At 42.2% G+C, this 16,469-nt stretch overlaps 1 protein-coding gene across 2 annotated transcripts; it reads right to left on the bottom strand.

The window, feature by feature from the left end:
• Positions 1 to 1,137: 1,137 nt before the first annotated feature.
• Positions 1,138 to 14,781, bottom strand: NUB1 (negative regulator of ubiquitin like proteins 1). 2 transcript variants are annotated; one of them, XM_072925304.1, is made up of 15 exons: positions 14,575 to 14,781; positions 12,376 to 12,493; positions 12,128 to 12,310; positions 10,808 to 10,866; positions 10,199 to 10,269; positions 9,273 to 9,455; positions 7,674 to 7,762; positions 6,579 to 6,685; positions 5,520 to 5,706; positions 5,073 to 5,180; positions 4,760 to 4,912; positions 3,744 to 3,890; positions 3,368 to 3,463; positions 2,432 to 2,624; positions 1,138 to 1,808 (listed from the first exon to the last, which is right to left on the bottom strand). In XM_072925304.1, exons 2-15 carry the CDS (start codon positions 12,490 to 12,492, stop codon positions 1,645 to 1,647), a joined length of 1,857 nt encoding a protein of 618 aa, XP_072781405.1. In that variant the 5' UTR covers position 12,493; positions 14,575 to 14,781; the 3' UTR covers positions 1,138 to 1,644. The 2 variants fall into 2 exon arrangements, with proteins under 2 accessions (XP_072781405.1, XP_002187988.2); XM_002187952.6 differs by having other exon boundaries at positions 12,128 to 12,289; positions 14,575 to 14,777.
• Positions 14,782 to 16,469: the final 1,688 nt, after the last annotated feature.

The raw sequence follows: 16,469 nt of genomic DNA, 5'->3' as shown, positions 1-16,469 counted from the left end.
TTACAACTGTGCTGGCAGAGGTACATCATTGATGAATGGCTGCTCTGACAAGCACTGCATGTTATGGTGCTAATTTTAAATTCCCCATGGACAAACCTTCCCTTCTGAAGTTGTCGTTGCTACTTTGCTGTGCAAGCCACTTCAAAGAGGAGAACTGCTGCATGTGCAGCTCAATGCTGCCTTCAGTGCATGCCCAGGGCTGGCAGCCAATGCCAGGAGATTTGGGAAGGGAAGAGTAAATTTGTGTTTCCACCTCCTTTTTGTTAAAACTACATCCATGACTTGTATGTTTTCAATTCTAAATTATTTGTTCTATTTTTGCTCTGCATTTTGTCCAGGGGTTCCTCAGTGCTGGCCTGTAAAGAAAACAGGATATAATGGGTGCTGGGGCTGGTTTTCCCTCAGAAGCTCATACTGCTGGCTTTGGAAATCCTTCAGCTTCCAGGGCAGAGATACAAAGCCATTCAATTTTTACAGCACTTGCCTTGATAGAGAAGGATGAAATACAAGTAATTCCTTAGCAGAGTAATCAGTGCCTGGTTTTTGCTGTGTTTGCCCGCGCTGGAGCTGAGCAGCCGTTCCGCAGCCGAGGCCCCGCTCCCCGCAGTTCAGGTGCCGGCCAAGGCGACACTGTCACTGTCACTGTCACACGCGGGTCGATGTTCTGGCTGGAAGCGGAGAGCGCGGCCGATTCCCTGCTCCCAGCGGCTCCAGACGGGGCCTGGGCTCCCTCTACCGAGAGCGTGGAGTCATGGAAAACGAATAAACCAGGTCCAAGCAAAGCTGCCAGGAGAGGAATGTCTGCTCCCGGCGCCGAGCAGCGCTTCACGGCAGGAAATGGGATGTTACAAAACCACAGAAACCCCCAAATGCTTCTTCAGAACGCTGGAGATGGACACAGCTACTGACACAGCACCTGAACCAAGCTCTGTTCAACACTGACTGCACCATATCTGCAATCTCCTGGAAATCCATCAGCCTTAAGCCACACACCTGCAGAGGTTCAACAGAGCTGCCTGGGGAAAGTGGCAATTTAGTTATAAAAGGAAATGGCAGTACATCACTCCCCCAGTCCCAGGACAGGCCCTGCAGGTAGCTCCCACTTTTTAAACAAAGCACAGAGGTCTCTCACCAAAGGCAGAAGCAGCACAGAGTTACCTTTATTGCCTGTGTAACACCTCTAGGAAGGGACAAGCAGAACACGGTATAAACTCATGCACAACAGATACATTAATGCCTCTTAGAAATCTTTCAGAAGAAAAGTTGGAAAGATGATATACCTCTACAGCCTCATGAGTTAAGGTTTCTCATTTACAAACTCATGCTTTTCTTTTAAAGCTGGTATTTTAAAATGGTATAGAAATGCTTCTTTACTGAGTTAACTTATTTCACAATAAAAATATAGTTTAGTTCTATTAAATTTTCTTCTGAAAATAAATGTTTCTATTTTTCTATGACAAAAAATTACAATGTATCACAAATGTAGGCTTTAAGCAGAGTTACAAATAAGCAGGAATTAAGTATTCCAACTATAGTTTAACCAAATTCAAGGCCCTTAGTAAAGAGATAAGCTGAAGGTGCATTTATAATCCAAACTCAATTTGACAAGGTAAATACATATAACTAAAGTAGATTTAATGGGATTTAGTGCTGCAGTACTTGTATATAGGATAAGTATTCATGAATTATCTGCTCTTCCTCCTCGAGTGTTAAATCCAGATAATCCTCTTCATGCTCAGGAATATCCTCTAGGATTTCATTGACTGCATCAGTCTCCATGTCTTCATCTGTTGGTGAACTAGAGGAACCTTCCAATAAAAAGCAGCAGCAGTGAATTCACCAATGAAAGAAGCTGGTGCTCTCCCTGTTTCCCCAGCGTGGCTGCTCTGCCAGCCCCTTCCTGCACAACCACCTCTTACAATTACTCTGCAAAGCAGAGGCAGGATGGCCATTTGTCCTTATTATTTAAATGTGCTGTAGGAAAGCCTTTAATTATACAGCAGCCATCACTACAGCTCTGACAAATAATGAGAGAAAAAGTATGTGCAAGTTTCTTCTTTGTTAAAGAGGAAAGTTCTCAATTATGGTTTTATTCTGTGAGGGACATGATGAAGGAGTATGGAGGCAGGTCAGCCACCTGCAGAGCACAGGGCTGGAATAAACTCCTTAGCCCTGCCCAGGACACCCTGAGTGTCACCTTTTGTCCTAGGCTGCACCTGCCTGCAGCTGGTAATGTCTCCTCTGGTTCCTTTGTGGCTGTCAGTGCAGGGAACAACAGCTGCCTTCCTGTAACTTCCAGTGTTCCCAATAAAAACAGCCTGGAGCATTACTGCAGCCCTGTGCCACTACTTCAGCAGAAATTGCTTAACTATTTCCTACAAAAGCCAGAACAGCCTTCCCTTCCCCATCCTGCTGGATGCAACATTCTCACCTGCAGATTCCGTGAGCAGGTCCTTGGAAGAAGTGGATTCCTCTGATGGACTGGATCCTTCTGAGGACAGCAGCAGTGAAGGGGGAAGAACTCCCCCATAATGAGCAAGGGTTTGGGAAGCCACGTGGATGTTCCCTTTGAAGACCTTTAAAGCTTGCTCTGCTGAGTCACGGCTGAAACCCATGTACGTCAGCTGCAGGAGGGGAAAAAGGAATAATACAGAAAATCGGGAAATCCAAGCTCATCTGACACCAGGGCCTGACAGGAATCCAACTCTGCCTCTGACAGTCATCCTCTCACACAGAGAGAAGTGCTGCATGCCAGGAATTCCAGGACACTGACTCTGGTTTACTGGAACAGTTAACAACAGGGCAGTGACCTATTAAAGGCATGGGGATCTTGAGCAGGATCAAGAGGCTCTTGTCTAGCACCAGACCAATTCTTTTTCTGTTTTCAAAAGAAAACTTCAAAGCACTCCAGTGTATCTGGGGGGTGCATGTGTTTTTCCTAGGCAATACAGTTTTCTTGCCTGACATCAATTACACAGCCACTCTAACTACTGGCTTGTCAGACAGCCTGTCATGAGAAATACACATTCCAACTCTTTCCCTTGTGCACTGCAGAGCTTACATACTTGAATAAATGTCTTATTTGCTGTCTTTTTTGGGATAGAGCATTACAGTGCACACACTTTCCCTTCACATCCATGCATGGCAGGTTGGTGCAATGGGCAGGAAGTACACACAAATGACATGTTAGCCCCAGTGACTTCATCATGAAGAGTGAGTGGATTCCAGACCCTGGAGTGTGACAGCCTGAGTGAACATGGGTCCAAGAATACTTGTACAGCTCTACTTCAGGGAAATCTGCTGTCTTTACAAGCACAACTCAGAAGCAAGACAACCAACTCACAAGAAACCAAGTGGTCTAGCTTACTTGCTCAATACTTTCTTGGGAAACCTGAAACTGGTCCATGGCCACAGAATCATCATCATCATCTTCCAAGAGTAACTCAGGATTGTCAAGAATAAACTGCAAGAAAACAGAGAGAGATCAGAATAGAGCAACAGAGCTACAACAGTCCTCAGCACAGTTGTGTATGCAGCTCAGTGGTTGATATAAGCAAACCTCAGCCAACTTAAATGATATCTGATTTACTGGTCAGAAAGTGCAAGTTCAGTCAGTACAGTTCAGAAAAGTTAACTATGAACTAAAAAATGTAGACTACAAAAAATAAGAATCTGCTAAACAATAAAAAAAAACTAACCCGATTTATTTTGTACAACACTACTTCTACTGAAAAATCGCTTACCTTAAAGGCTTTGTCCAGGTTTCCTTGTGTCTTCTGAAGAGCTATCTGAGCAGCTCTCTCTGGGTAGCCCATACTTTTCAGGGTATTGATGTCCTCCAGTCGCCGCCGCCTTTTAGCTCTCTCCTCCCTCCTGATCTGTGCCTTTTCCTGCAAGAGCACAGACACTCAAAGCCCACTGTGCATGGGAACGCTTTAACACATAGCCTGTGCATGTACGGGTTCTTGGATATTTTTGCATCAAGTTTGAATCTCTTGAGGAAAAGGCTTTTTTTTTTTTTTGTAAATACAGACTGTGCTGCCAGACACTCATTCCTAAATAAAGCAGCATTTCCATGCCAGCCCTGTTGCCACACTTCCGCTCTGCAGTCAGATCTGGTGCCATCACAGCTATTCCAGGCCCCTGTGTGGTAAGTGACAAACCCATTTGGCAGATGGGCCCACAGACAAGACTTGCCAAGGACAGACAGTCAGAACCAGGCAGGGAGCCAGGGAGTTCTGTTCAGCCTTCCCTCAGCCAGTTGGCTTTTCTGTCCACACTTCACTGTCTGAAGTCTAGAAGTGCCTCCTCAGCTTACCAAACATCACTTCAGATCTGGACAGCACTGTCTTCACTCACTCTTAGCACAAAAAAATCCTTTTTCCCTCCTGGATCTTCCGAGTACAAAGTCACAATAGGGGGCAGCCAAGCCTGGGAGTGACAGGTCCAATGCTTGGTCCTGGTGGTTTATTCCCATGTCACTGCTGAGTAACAAACACTGGTGCAAAGCCTTTCCTTGTGGCTCTGTAGTACAACCAAAGGTCTTTGGGAAGCCACGTGGATGTTTTGTCCCATCTGTTTTGAGACAGAGCTTCCCCTGTTAGTGTGTTAAGTTTTGGTTTCAAACTTGTGCCAACAGTGCCAGAGCAGGATAACCCAAGTCCTTAAGTCAGTACCACACTTCCCTGGCCAAACAACACCTATCTCATGGACACCCCAGCTCAGGTGATCTGTGATTTAATGCTTTCACTGCCCTCACCTCTCTCCTGTTGGTGATTAGATTGGCAGCATGCTCCACATTCCCGTGGCACGCTCGCAGGGCAAGGCGAGCTTCCTGCTCCGAGAATCCCAGAAGTGACAGGCGATCCACTTTGTCAGGATCTATGGACAGCTCTCCGTACAAAGAGGATGCCTGGATATGGGAAGAACAAAAGGACACCACTTATACTGTTAAACTATCAACAAAAAATGCCTCCCCGTTTCTCTGAGTATGCAAAGAACAGGTTCAAGATGGAACCCACACTGAGGGGCTGGAGTGAAGGACTCCAGAGTTTTTCCTAAAGGTGTCTTACCTTCTGAATGTACTCTGCAGCCTCCTTTTCTCTGCCACTGTGGTAGTGCCCAATCCCTTGGAGGAGGTAAAGCCGTAGAAATAAAACCTTCTCCCGACCATAGTTTCCCTAAGGAATTGTTTAAAGAAGGAGGGGTAATCATATAGATAGAAGCATGTGGTAGAACACCAGTTCATTATCAACAGAACACTCTACACATTTAGAGAAGACACAGTCAGGGCTTTGTGACACTCAGTGTGCAGATAAAGCACCACACCTAAACCCCTGATGATGTCTGTTCATACAAACACAGGTTTACCATGACCTTTTTGCCAGGCCCAATGTTTTCCCTGGGCTGATGATACACAGGAAAACTTTAAGCTTCTAAAAGCAGTCTTGCAATACTTGAACAGTAACTGAATACATGTAGAAAAAAATCCCACCCCAATTAAGTCAAACCCAGCATACTTTGATGTCAATAAGCCTTTCGTGGTTCTCCCCATAGCACCTCTGGAAGCATCTCTGTGCTGTGGACAGCTTTTTCTCTGCATCATCCAGGCAGTCCAGCTGCTCCAGACGGAAGTAGCACCACACTATATCCAGCTGCAGCACTGCATAATTATCAACCGTGTTCAGCAGCTCCGTGCTACACTCACTAGAAAATAAAACAATTGTGTTTTTTTTTTTTTTTTCTGGGAGAGGGTTGTTTATTTCCTCTCCCCCACACAACTTTTTAACATTCATAGAACAACATTAGAAGCGTGCACACTCATTCTGGAGAAAGCACACTCTTTGTATCTGAGGCAGCAAACTGATGCCAGGGGAAGGGGAATCAAATGCTGAACCCCATTCTATTCACTCACACAGAGGACTGATCCCAATGCTACATCTTAAAGCATTACAGTAACAAAACGAGCTGTGCCTACTGTTTAATACGGCATCTCTAAAAGCATAATGGAATTAAACCCTGTGTAATCTTTGGGAAGACTGAGAAACTGCCTCAGTGCACATGAACATGCTGAAAACTGTGCCAGTGTCCTTGCACACCCACAGAGATCAGAAACAGAAGGAACAGTATTACTTTTGGGATCTCAAAAGAACAATTTACGGCTCTGACAGCTGATAGCAAATGAATTTTCTTGCAGAAGCCCTGGTATGGTTACTGACCTCAGCTATCTGCTCCACCTTTTACAAGAAATTATTACTTCACAGGAGCAACTGCAAATGAATATCCGTAACTGTCCCTCAAGCTAATGCGATTTATAACCTGGTACATGAATATTGACAGTTTCTGTTTATGTTGTTATGAAAGATTAACTTGCCCAGTGGCAGTATCTGTTTCAGCTGCTCTACATGAAGCCACCTGTCACTGCAAGTCAGAGCTTTATCTGCTCCTTCCCATCTGCAAGAGAGGGTGTGGAGCAAGCCCAGGCAAAACTGCCCTGATTTATATGCACAGGTAGGGGCTGTGCTGTTCCTTTATGGGCTGACAGTAAAGACAGACACAAGGACTCAAAATGTTCTTACCAGAAGTGTTTATCAGCATCCAACAAATATGGCAGTGCTATTTCATATTCTTTCTTCTTCATTAATGCTCTGCCTTTCTCATGGTAAGCCATAGCCAGCACAAGTGCCTGGAAAAACAGATTGAGACTTTTGACTGCACTTCCCAAACCAAAGAGCTAGAAGGAAATATCCAGGTAATCCACCAGAGTCCTGGTTCTTCCTAGAAAAACACCACTGTATCACTTCTGTAAGACCAGTGCTATCTCACACTGCTTCACACTTTTCTCACATCTGATAACGTCAGATATTGTCTAGTTAAAAGCAATGGATGTTACTGGCACACGAAATGCTGCACCAAGCTTACTTTAAATATGCAACCCCAGAAAGGTTTTTGAAGGTGAGTGATAAAAAGCTCCGCATATTTCTGGGTGCTGCACTTCCTAACAGCATCAAACTTGTTTTGCTTTTTTATCACAGTTATCTTGCAAAACCTAAGAATTAATCTCCTGAAAAACTCCAGAACTGAAAATTAAATTCTGAATGTGTCAGGAAAACTACTCTTGTAGTGCAACAAATGAAAATGTAATAATAATTCTGGATAGAAACAACCTGCAATATTTCCTCTGATCCTTGATCAATACTGCTGAAATCTTATTCATTTGAACACTGGATGCTGTAAGTATTCAGATGACTTATTATGTTCAGCACTCCATCCAAACAGCATGCAGACTCATCAAGTTTACAAATGGAAATAAGGCCTAAGAAACAAATTACTTTCATTCTTTTCTAGAACACCCAAAATTTATAATAGGTACTAAGATCAACAAAATTAAAGCTTGTCTTAAACCCCAAAATAAGATCTGGACCACACAGGGATCAGTGCCAGATTAGACTTGCAATGAGATCAGGAATCAGAGGTTGTCTCCAGATGACTGAGATATTCCACACTACAGAGTTCTACTTCACTTGTATTTCAAAATTATTTGTATTAAACAAGCATCTAATGTGTCCAGGGTTACATCCCCAGAAAGTCTGGCTGTATTTCAATCCTGTATTTTAAATGTTTCACAACTTTAAAGAGCCATCTTAGTGGCACTGTAAGATGCTTTCACCTACCTTTTTAGCTTGAGGAGGAATCGGAATTGACCTTCCAGTTTGATTAGCAATATCTAAGTATGGGACAGAGTCTGCATCCAAGTACTCCTCTGAAAAATACAACATTTAAAATTTAAACACCACCTTCAACAGAGCAACTCTGCTGCCATAAGATTATTTTACTAATGTTGTTAAACAAAACAGCAAACAACAAAAAAAATCAGAACTACATATAAAGGCTGCACGTGTGTTTTTCTGGACATACCAACCAACAGTGGCTCTGGCCAGGTACATATGAGGAACTTCTAGAAAGGTCACTGTGGAAAAGGCCTTGTGCATGCAGAAATTTAGACACAATATCAAAAGTTCCATGAACTTTAAAGAAGTTTTTTTTTTGCAGAAGACGAAACACCTACGTTTTACACAACATGGCATTTGAAATGATTTATCAACTAAAGCTGGAATATTTAAAAAATACAACTGAGCATAGTTGATAAAGCTGGAAAAAAATACAGCTCAGTATTTTTCTTGCCCACATCTTTAATGCTTGTTATCAAACTACCAATTTTGTTTTCACTTCCGTTTGATTTACAATGAAAAGATGATTTTCTTGTAGACAAAAGACAGTTAAGGAGGAGTTTGTTGAGATTAAAAGCTTCTGCCCTGTGGTTTCTGTCACATGAAACAAAGGAACTGTTAAACCCTTACTGCATTTCTCACAGAACCTTCAGCCTGGGAGCTCGTTACAGACTCTGCTCTGTACTCTGGCATTGGCTGTAACTGACAGTGGCAAAAACCAGAAAGAGACCCAACTCAGGATTCAAAATGTGGGGTCTAAACCACCCCTTAAGTCCAAAAAAAGCAAACACTTCTGTCATGTGCTCAAAATCTGATATGGTGGTAAGAAAGCAGAAGTCACCAGCTTTGAAGCTTTGTTCAGGTGTTTCTGCATTTGGCAGGAATTTGTGACCTGCTCAGCTTCACAGTTCCTTGCTTCTGGATTTGTGAAACAATGGAATGGAGAAGTGATTTAAACTCACCACCAAGCACTGCAGCTCACAAACACAACCTCATTTTGAAGAATTATTACTGTTAAATCAACTATATCCCTTTAACTTAATCCACAGTTGCCAGGAATCAACATCCCAAGGGAATGAGAACACCACAGCCGTGTTGCAGATGACAGTGACAAATGAGCTGCTCTGCACAACGAAACCATGGTTACACACAGCCATAGCTAAACTACAAAAAAAAAAGTGTTTAATGACTTAAAACACATTATGCACTATGCTTTTGTCTGCAATAAATCTAAGGCTTCTCACAAGTCATCAGTCTGTTAACTGCCAAGTGCTAATTAAATAATTCATTCATATTATATCCTTCTCAAAGTGCCAAAGTTTTTTGTACCATTCTGGTTGGGTAAAAATGGTGGAAAAAAAAGTTTCAGCCAGCTGAAAATCCAGTTTTATCAAGTAGGCAGATACCTAGAAAGGTGTGAACTGAAATTCAGCCATGGTATAGGCATTCTTCCATGTTGAAAGGCCTCTGAGAATGCAATTTTTGATGCACAAAAATGAATGAACACCCATCTCACCCCCCAAACCCAACAAACCCACTTACCTCTCTCTGCCAGAATTTCCAAACCCTTCTTAGTTCTCTGCATCTTGTCATTTATTTCTTTTTCTTTCTTACACTGAAGCTCTTCTTCCTGAACTTTTCTTTTGGTTTCCTCATCACTCTGTTCCAGCTGAAGCACCATCACTTTTGCATTGTGTGTGACACCCTGGTCTTCAAGGGTTTTACCTGCAAAATAGAGTGTGTTTAATACAATTTAACTACTGGAACTACTGAAATTGCAAGACTTCAGGACTCAATCAAAGCCCCTAAAAATTACTGACACAGTCAGCAAAATTTAGAATCACACTTGTGTCTTAAAAGTGCTTTTGAAGTGACTGGTATGTTTCTTTCCCTTTTTTTTTTTTCCCCAAACATTCAAAAAATATCATTATTTCTATTTCAGTTTATTGCTCTTCAGGCAAAAACTGCAATAAGAACATGTCCATGGATCATACACCACAAGAGTACAGGACAGAGGAATTGGGAACTAATCCAGGTTCCTTCTGTCAGTTCTGTGGTTCTAACTCTGATATATTCCAGGGCCATCAGCTAAGAAAAAGCTGTATCATCACTTCCCACATGTCTGACAGGTTGAGCATGGGCAAAGCATTACAAAAAGTCTTTGAAAATGCTCTTATACAATAAGGTTTTTGAAGATATTTAGAGTTTCTCTTAAATGTGCATTTTCAGTGTTTCAACATTAGAAAAGGGGATTTTCTACATTCATTACAGTATTCCTTTCATTGATCTAACTCTATTTAAGAATTTGGATTATTATAATTTAATACATTTCCCATAAATCAGAAACTGACAAATATAACAGCTGTTTTTTTGAAATATCTGAAATTGAGTTGCAATGCAATTTTTCTTTCTGAGAAGCAGTAAACTAGAAAATTATCATAAAAGTATCTTTAACTAGAGATACATACCCAGATCAAGCTGCTTCTTATTTATGATTATTTTGACAGCATTCTCTTGTAATGCATATTCCTGTGCTATCCTGTGAAATAAATAATTTCATCTGTGAACATAGTTTTTTAAGGTTATATAATATTGTTGTTTCAATAGCAATAAAACCTAAAAACAAGTGCTTATAAACGGCTTAAAGTTTTTGCTAGAAAAGGCTGCTAGAAGTAAAATAACATCATCAGAGAGCTTTATGTACTACATAGAGAAAACCTGGGATACAAAAAGGGAAAAAGCAAAACAGAATAGAACCTGATTTTTTTTAGGCTTAAAAACACAAAAGAAAGAGAAGGTCATGTTCACTATTCAGAGGATCTGCCTGGTTGCAGACTTGGAACACTGGTACTTGCTGGGGATTCACACAGAATTATCTTTTTCCTGTTTTCCATCTGTTAAACCACAGCTGTTCCCATGAAGAACTGCCCTACAGGGACACTGGACATCCTGTTCAGAGAATACATGCTAAGAAAAAGTTTAAATCAAATAAAAAGTGGGTTTGTTTGCTTTTTTAAAAAATGCTCTGTGACAGGGTGGTGTCTCATAAGAGAATCACAATGGATGATTGCACTTACTGGGATCTGAGCTCTTTGCCTGTGATGAACAGACTGGTCTCCAGTGGGATTTTCCTGCTCTGTAGTAATTATATTGGGTGGGGAAAAGAAAGAGGGAAGGAAAAGCATGATATCAAGATACTTTGGACATTTTCTTAATTAACTGTTCTACAATAACATTTATTTTCCAAATAACAATCATATTTAGAGGGTTATGGCTGGACATACATAGTAATAATTTCCAGTTCTGTACTTACTATAGTGCTAAAAAAACCCCAACATTATAAAAGCAGGATATTCAGAATTAAATAAATCTAAATTCAGAACCAAACAATTTAAATTAATTTAATTATGCACCTCCAATCTTAACTGTGCTTTGCAATTATGCCACTCACCTGTGACTGGCTAAGTTATGATTAATTCCTATTACTGTCTCTGGTCCCAGATTAGATAAACTGGAATTTTAAATTAATTCATTTCCCTATTTGCCCAGCAGCATTATAAAGTAGAATTATGAAACTATTTGGTTGTTTTAACTGCATAGCAATCACTTAAAACTCTTTACCCTTTAGCCCAGGTAATTATTTTTCACTACAGGAGTAATTTATGCATGAAAATAGGAGTTGAAACCTGACTGTAAAAGGGCAGAACTTAATTCAGTTCTCTGTTGGAGAAGCTTTTAGGAGCCTGCTCTAGAAGGCTCAGCTGTGGAATGGGCTGCCCAGGGAGATGGTGGAATCTCCATCCCTGGAAGTGTTCAAGAAACATCTGGAAGAAGCAGTGAGTGCCATGGTTCAGTTGACAAGGTGGTGGTCGGTACAGACTGGACTCGATGATCTTGGGGCTCTTTTCCAACCTAATGATTCTGTGACTCTGTAATTCTATGAAGGGAACAGCTGAGTGCCATCACAACAGAAAATCCTGCTTCTCATTTCCAAGTTCAAGTGACACCAATATGCTGAATCAACTTTAGGTATTCTACAGCTGAAAAAATACATCTGTTCTTTATTGCTAATACAAGCAGTTATATCAGAAGGAATCAAACTGAAATAGACACTTAAATCTAATTTACTTTTCTTAACTGAAAGATTATTTGCCATTAAATCCTAAAGGGAAAAATTACTCATCTCCTCCATATTATATTCCTTTGCCATGGTACTTCCATATACCTGGGAAACTAAAATATGTAATTCCCCCCAGTCCATTTTTTTATACCTGACACAGATCACTCATACTAAACACCTGAAAAAGTTGTAGTGGAAATATCTGCATAGACACAGATCTAGAACTCAAACCCCAAAGTAAAGCTACTTATGCACACTTTTCTGTAGTGTTACTCACTTTTCTACGAGGCAGATAAATATCAAGTCTTGCAATCCCAGTCACTTTAAAATTCTCATTTCCCGTCCCACGCTCAATTGCTTTACACCGTATTTCCTCAAGAATATTCTCTGCATCATTCTTATTGATATTCAGCTTGGATGAATATTTTTGCACAAGCTCCTGAGAAAATGACAAGAAAAACTGGGAAAATGCACCAGTAGTATGACATGGAAGATGTAGGACATCAACTCAGAGAAAATATTTACCTTCATCTCTTCACCAGCTTCTTTTTTTTCATTTGTATATGGTGGTTTCCATAGCTGAATTTTGTCGTCTCTTAAGCACTTTGTCAGTTTTGCTATCAAATACTTCTTTTGTGCCATTCTTTTAAAATAAAAGAAGGGAACAGTTGGAAGGGAAAAGAGAGAAAAATAAACAATCCTTTAATATAGCTTTCCTGTAGTAAGATAATCTGCTTTTCAAGAAGTCTAAGTGACATTTTGGAATTCTGCAATAAATGATGAGTATAAAATTCATTCCATGCATGCTGGTGGGGAAGGGAAACCGAGGCCAAACTATGAGAAAAAATGGGGGAAAAAATAATTGAGGAGGATGAAATTTGGATCAGAGTAGGGATACCTTACAAGGGCCTTGTCATTTCAAGACAAATTAAACCTCTTCCTATCCCCTCATGTGAAGTGGGATTGCAGTCAATACATCAAAATTGACAATTCAGTTGTTCTGCCCTGCACTGGATCCACCACTTCTGATTCAGCTCAGACAAAGCAGGAAACTCTGAGTTAATCAGCATTTCCTGGGGAAAAAACCAAACACCCCAAAAAGCAGGGAAGGCACACAGAGGGCAAGGGAAGGTGGGTGCAGAGATCTCAACAAAAAAACCCAAACTCTAGATGCATGATAAAGCATGGGAGAGTTGTGGCTCTTGGACACTGGGAATCATATGGAAAATGCCCTTTAAATGAGACAGAAAAGCATTTACAATGTTGGCATTGATGCACTAAGGTGGCTATGGAATTTGATTAATCAGTTTCACTTTTCTTTCAGAGTGGTTTCCATCTTTTATTCTTGTTCATTGGCACACAGTTCTTGGGAGAAAAGGAAAGAGTTCCCCCAGTTTCAAAAATTGGTCCTGGCTCAGAAAAACACTCTTTGAGGGGGGGAAAAAAAAGCAGGCAAATATTCATTATGTGTAAGTTTACCAGTCAGCCTTCCCTCAAGCCCAGTTTTACTGAGCTACAAAGAATTCCCTGCAAGCTGCACTGACAACAATTTCCCCTAAACAGGAGTCAGAGGGATGAACTGGGCAAGTGGATGGTTTAACAGCCCTTCCAGCTGGATTGCTGTAATTTGCACAGTGCCTGTCAAAACCAGCAGAGACAAACACACATTCTTTTTCCTGCTAGGATGCCGCTGCTATTATTTTAGAGCCAAGGCAAACAATGGCATTTACAAAGCTAAAAGTGACAAAACCACTCAATTTTCAAAACATTGCACTGTAGCTATTAATGCAGCTTTCCCCCTTTCCCAAAACACAGCAGGGAATTCTCATTAACAGCCTGTAACCGTCATTTTCCCACTTTTAAGTTATGCTGAAGACCCATTTTTAAAGCCATAATTCTACTTAACATTTACAAAAAAAAGTTGTTCGTGGTTTTGGGTCACCCAGATAAAATTTAAAATTGCAATCTATGCTTAAGACTAAGAATTGTAAATACAGGTGACATTTATAAACTGGTCATTCACCTGTTTACCAATACTGTAGCTTGGTAAATTTGCAATTTCTAATTAAGCTACCAAAACAGAAAACATCACTGCAGTCTCCAATTAAACTTATACTTACTAACACTCTATTTGAAAAATAAACTTTTGCTTTCACAAACATAAAACCTGCGACTTTATATGTAACATTTCTAACACTTATAATAAATTCCATCACACCATCACTAAATTGCATTAGAATCCTTAGCAAGACCATTTGTGACTTACTCTTCCATCAGCCATGAAACGCCACAAGAGCAATTTCACTTTCGGTATGAGTTTAAAGGGACTTTCTCAAAACTCACTGGAGTAAACAACGGGGGTATTTCCCCAGAAACCCTCTGAATGCAAGACTCAGCTTTTGTAAATAAAATGCCATCCTCTAAGGCCAGTTTTACGTGAGATAAAACAAGTGGAGAAGTATGATGCGGCAGTGACACAAGATGCAGCAACCAGCTTCGAAAGGCAAATTGTTGGTGGAAGGAACAGGGGACTGTCAGAGCGGTTGGTGATAAAGCAGGAAACATCAATTTTCCCTAAAAAGGAGGCAAGCACAGCTCTGACACTGAAGCACCGAAGCAGCGCCATGAGCAAACCCACAGGGGAACGGCAGCCCCATCCCTGCGGGCCCGGGCATCCTCATCCCTCCCCAGGGACACCGTGCCAGCCCGGCCCCGGGCACCCACCTGCGCCCCCGGGGGAAGCTCGGGGGACGAGGCAGCTGCTCCCGGAGCGGCTCCCGGCAGGGAGGGAGGCGAGGCCGCGGTCCCTGAGGGAGAGGATCGGCACGGCCGCCACAGCAGCCCGGAAGGCCGCGGGAGGCGGGCGTGACGTGTGAAGCCGCGCCCCGCCGCCATCTCCGCGCCTGCCCTCACTCGCAGGGCCGGGGCGGGCCCGCTGTGTGAGGTGTGGCTGAGCTTCCTTTGCTGAGTTCTCTGTTTGATTTCCGTGTGCTTTCAAGCCGAGTGACGAAAGGAATCGCAGTATCACAGCGTCACTCGGGCTGGAAAAGAGCTCTGAGGTCATCGAGTCTGACGTGACGGGCGCCACCATGTCAAGCAGACCGTGGCGCTGAGTGCCACGTTCTGTCTTTATTTAAACATCTCCAGGGTCTGCGGCTCCACCGCCTCCCGGGGCTGCCATTCCAGTGCCTAGTCTTCCTTTCCATGCGGAAATTCCTCCAAATATCCAAGCTGGCACAGCTTAAGGCCATGCCCTGTCATCCTGTCCCTGAGGAGATTTGCCCCATCGATCTGTGTAAATGCCTAAAGAGGGGTGCCAAGAGCATGGACCAGGCTCTTCTTGGGGTGCCCAGCAATAGGACAAGGAATGGGTACACACTGGTGCACAGGAAATTCTGTCTGAACGTGAGGAAAAACTTCTCCCCTGAGCAGTGACCGAGCACTGAGCAGTTTGCCCAGAGAGGCTGAGGAGTTTCCCTCCCTGGAGATATTCCAGAACCATCTGGGCACAATCCTGTCTTGTCGGAACTCAAAATGTCCCTCAGACATTTTCAGAGGTTCCAGGCCTTGGTCAAAAGCATTTTAGACCCCGGCAAGCAGCTGAAAACAGCTGTGATCTTGAGTTTGAACCATGGAATGAATTACCAACTTTGAAGATGGAACAAGCGGTCACAGAGAGTTAGATGGTATAGTAAAAGTAGTCACAAATTAGAGGGAAAAATTTTTTAGTATTGTACAGGGGGGTTTTAACACCTGTACAGGGGGTTTTTACTTTGTACATGGGGGTCAGGAGTTCTAAGATGGAGGAAAGTGGGCCTGAACCTGTTCTTCCTCCTTCTTCTTCCTTACCTCCATGTTCTTGGTGATGTTGGCATTTTTCTGTTGGTTTAGGCTGGGGACACACTGTTCAACGTAGATGATAGATATTGGCACATTATTGTAAATATAGTACACGTAGTTTCTGGTATATAATGTTTGTACCATCCCACTGAGGGGCAGAGCCCCACACGCTGCCCTGCAGGACAGAGCTGCGGCAGGGCAGCAGAACATGTTATAGATAAGCAAAAATAAACAACCTTGAAACCAGCACAGACGAACTATGGCTTCTTCTTTGGCAACGGGGCAGAAAGACAGAGACTTTCTACAATCTCAGAATCACCAATACCCTCAGATTCCGACACTGTCTCACCTGCTCTAGGATGGTCCTGCTGGAGCAGGGAGGTGGGACCAGATGGACTGTGGCCCCTTCCAACCTGACCCGTTCTGTGGTTCTGTGAGACATAACCCATGAAACAGCATCTTACAAGTTCTAAGTGACGTCCAGATGTTAGAAAAATTAATTAATTGTTGGTAGAATTGCCGTGCTAAGGTTTAGGGCTCAACATGTTTCAATGATCTCAAACTTGGGGAAGATTAACAGAGCTTGGGAAGAAGGAACTACTAATGATAGTGGACACAAAGAAGGTAGAATTTACAGGCCACAAGGACATTTGGCAGAACTTCCAAGATAAGGAAGAAACAAATAAAACCAACTCAATAACTGTGCTGAAATCAGCTCCAACTGGGTAAAAGGGAATTCTGGCAGGGAAACTTCATAACAACTGACCCAAGAAACCTAC

This window comes from Taeniopygia guttata, chromosome 2 (genome assembly GCF_048771995.1).
Source record: "Taeniopygia guttata chromosome 2, bTaeGut7.mat, whole genome shotgun sequence".
Lineage (NCBI taxonomy): Eukaryota > Metazoa > Chordata > Aves > Passeriformes > Estrildidae > Taeniopygia > Taeniopygia guttata.
The sequence above is the reverse complement of the archived record's forward strand: the minus strand, read 5'-3'. Positions and strand labels throughout refer to the sequence as shown.

Coding starts and splice junctions, on each gene's coding strand:
- NUB1 (XM_072925304.1), bottom strand. CDS start 12,492: ATGGCACAAAAGAAGTATTTGATAGCAAAACTGACAAAGTGCTTAAGA. Junction 5,181..5,519: donor AAAGGCTTATTGACATCAAA/GTATGCTGGGTT, acceptor ACAATTCCTTAG/GGAAACTATGGTCGGGAGAA. Junction 1,809..2,431: donor CCTGCTCACGGAATCTGCAG/GTGAGAATGTTG, acceptor TTTTATTGGAAG/GTTCCTCTAGTTCACCAACA.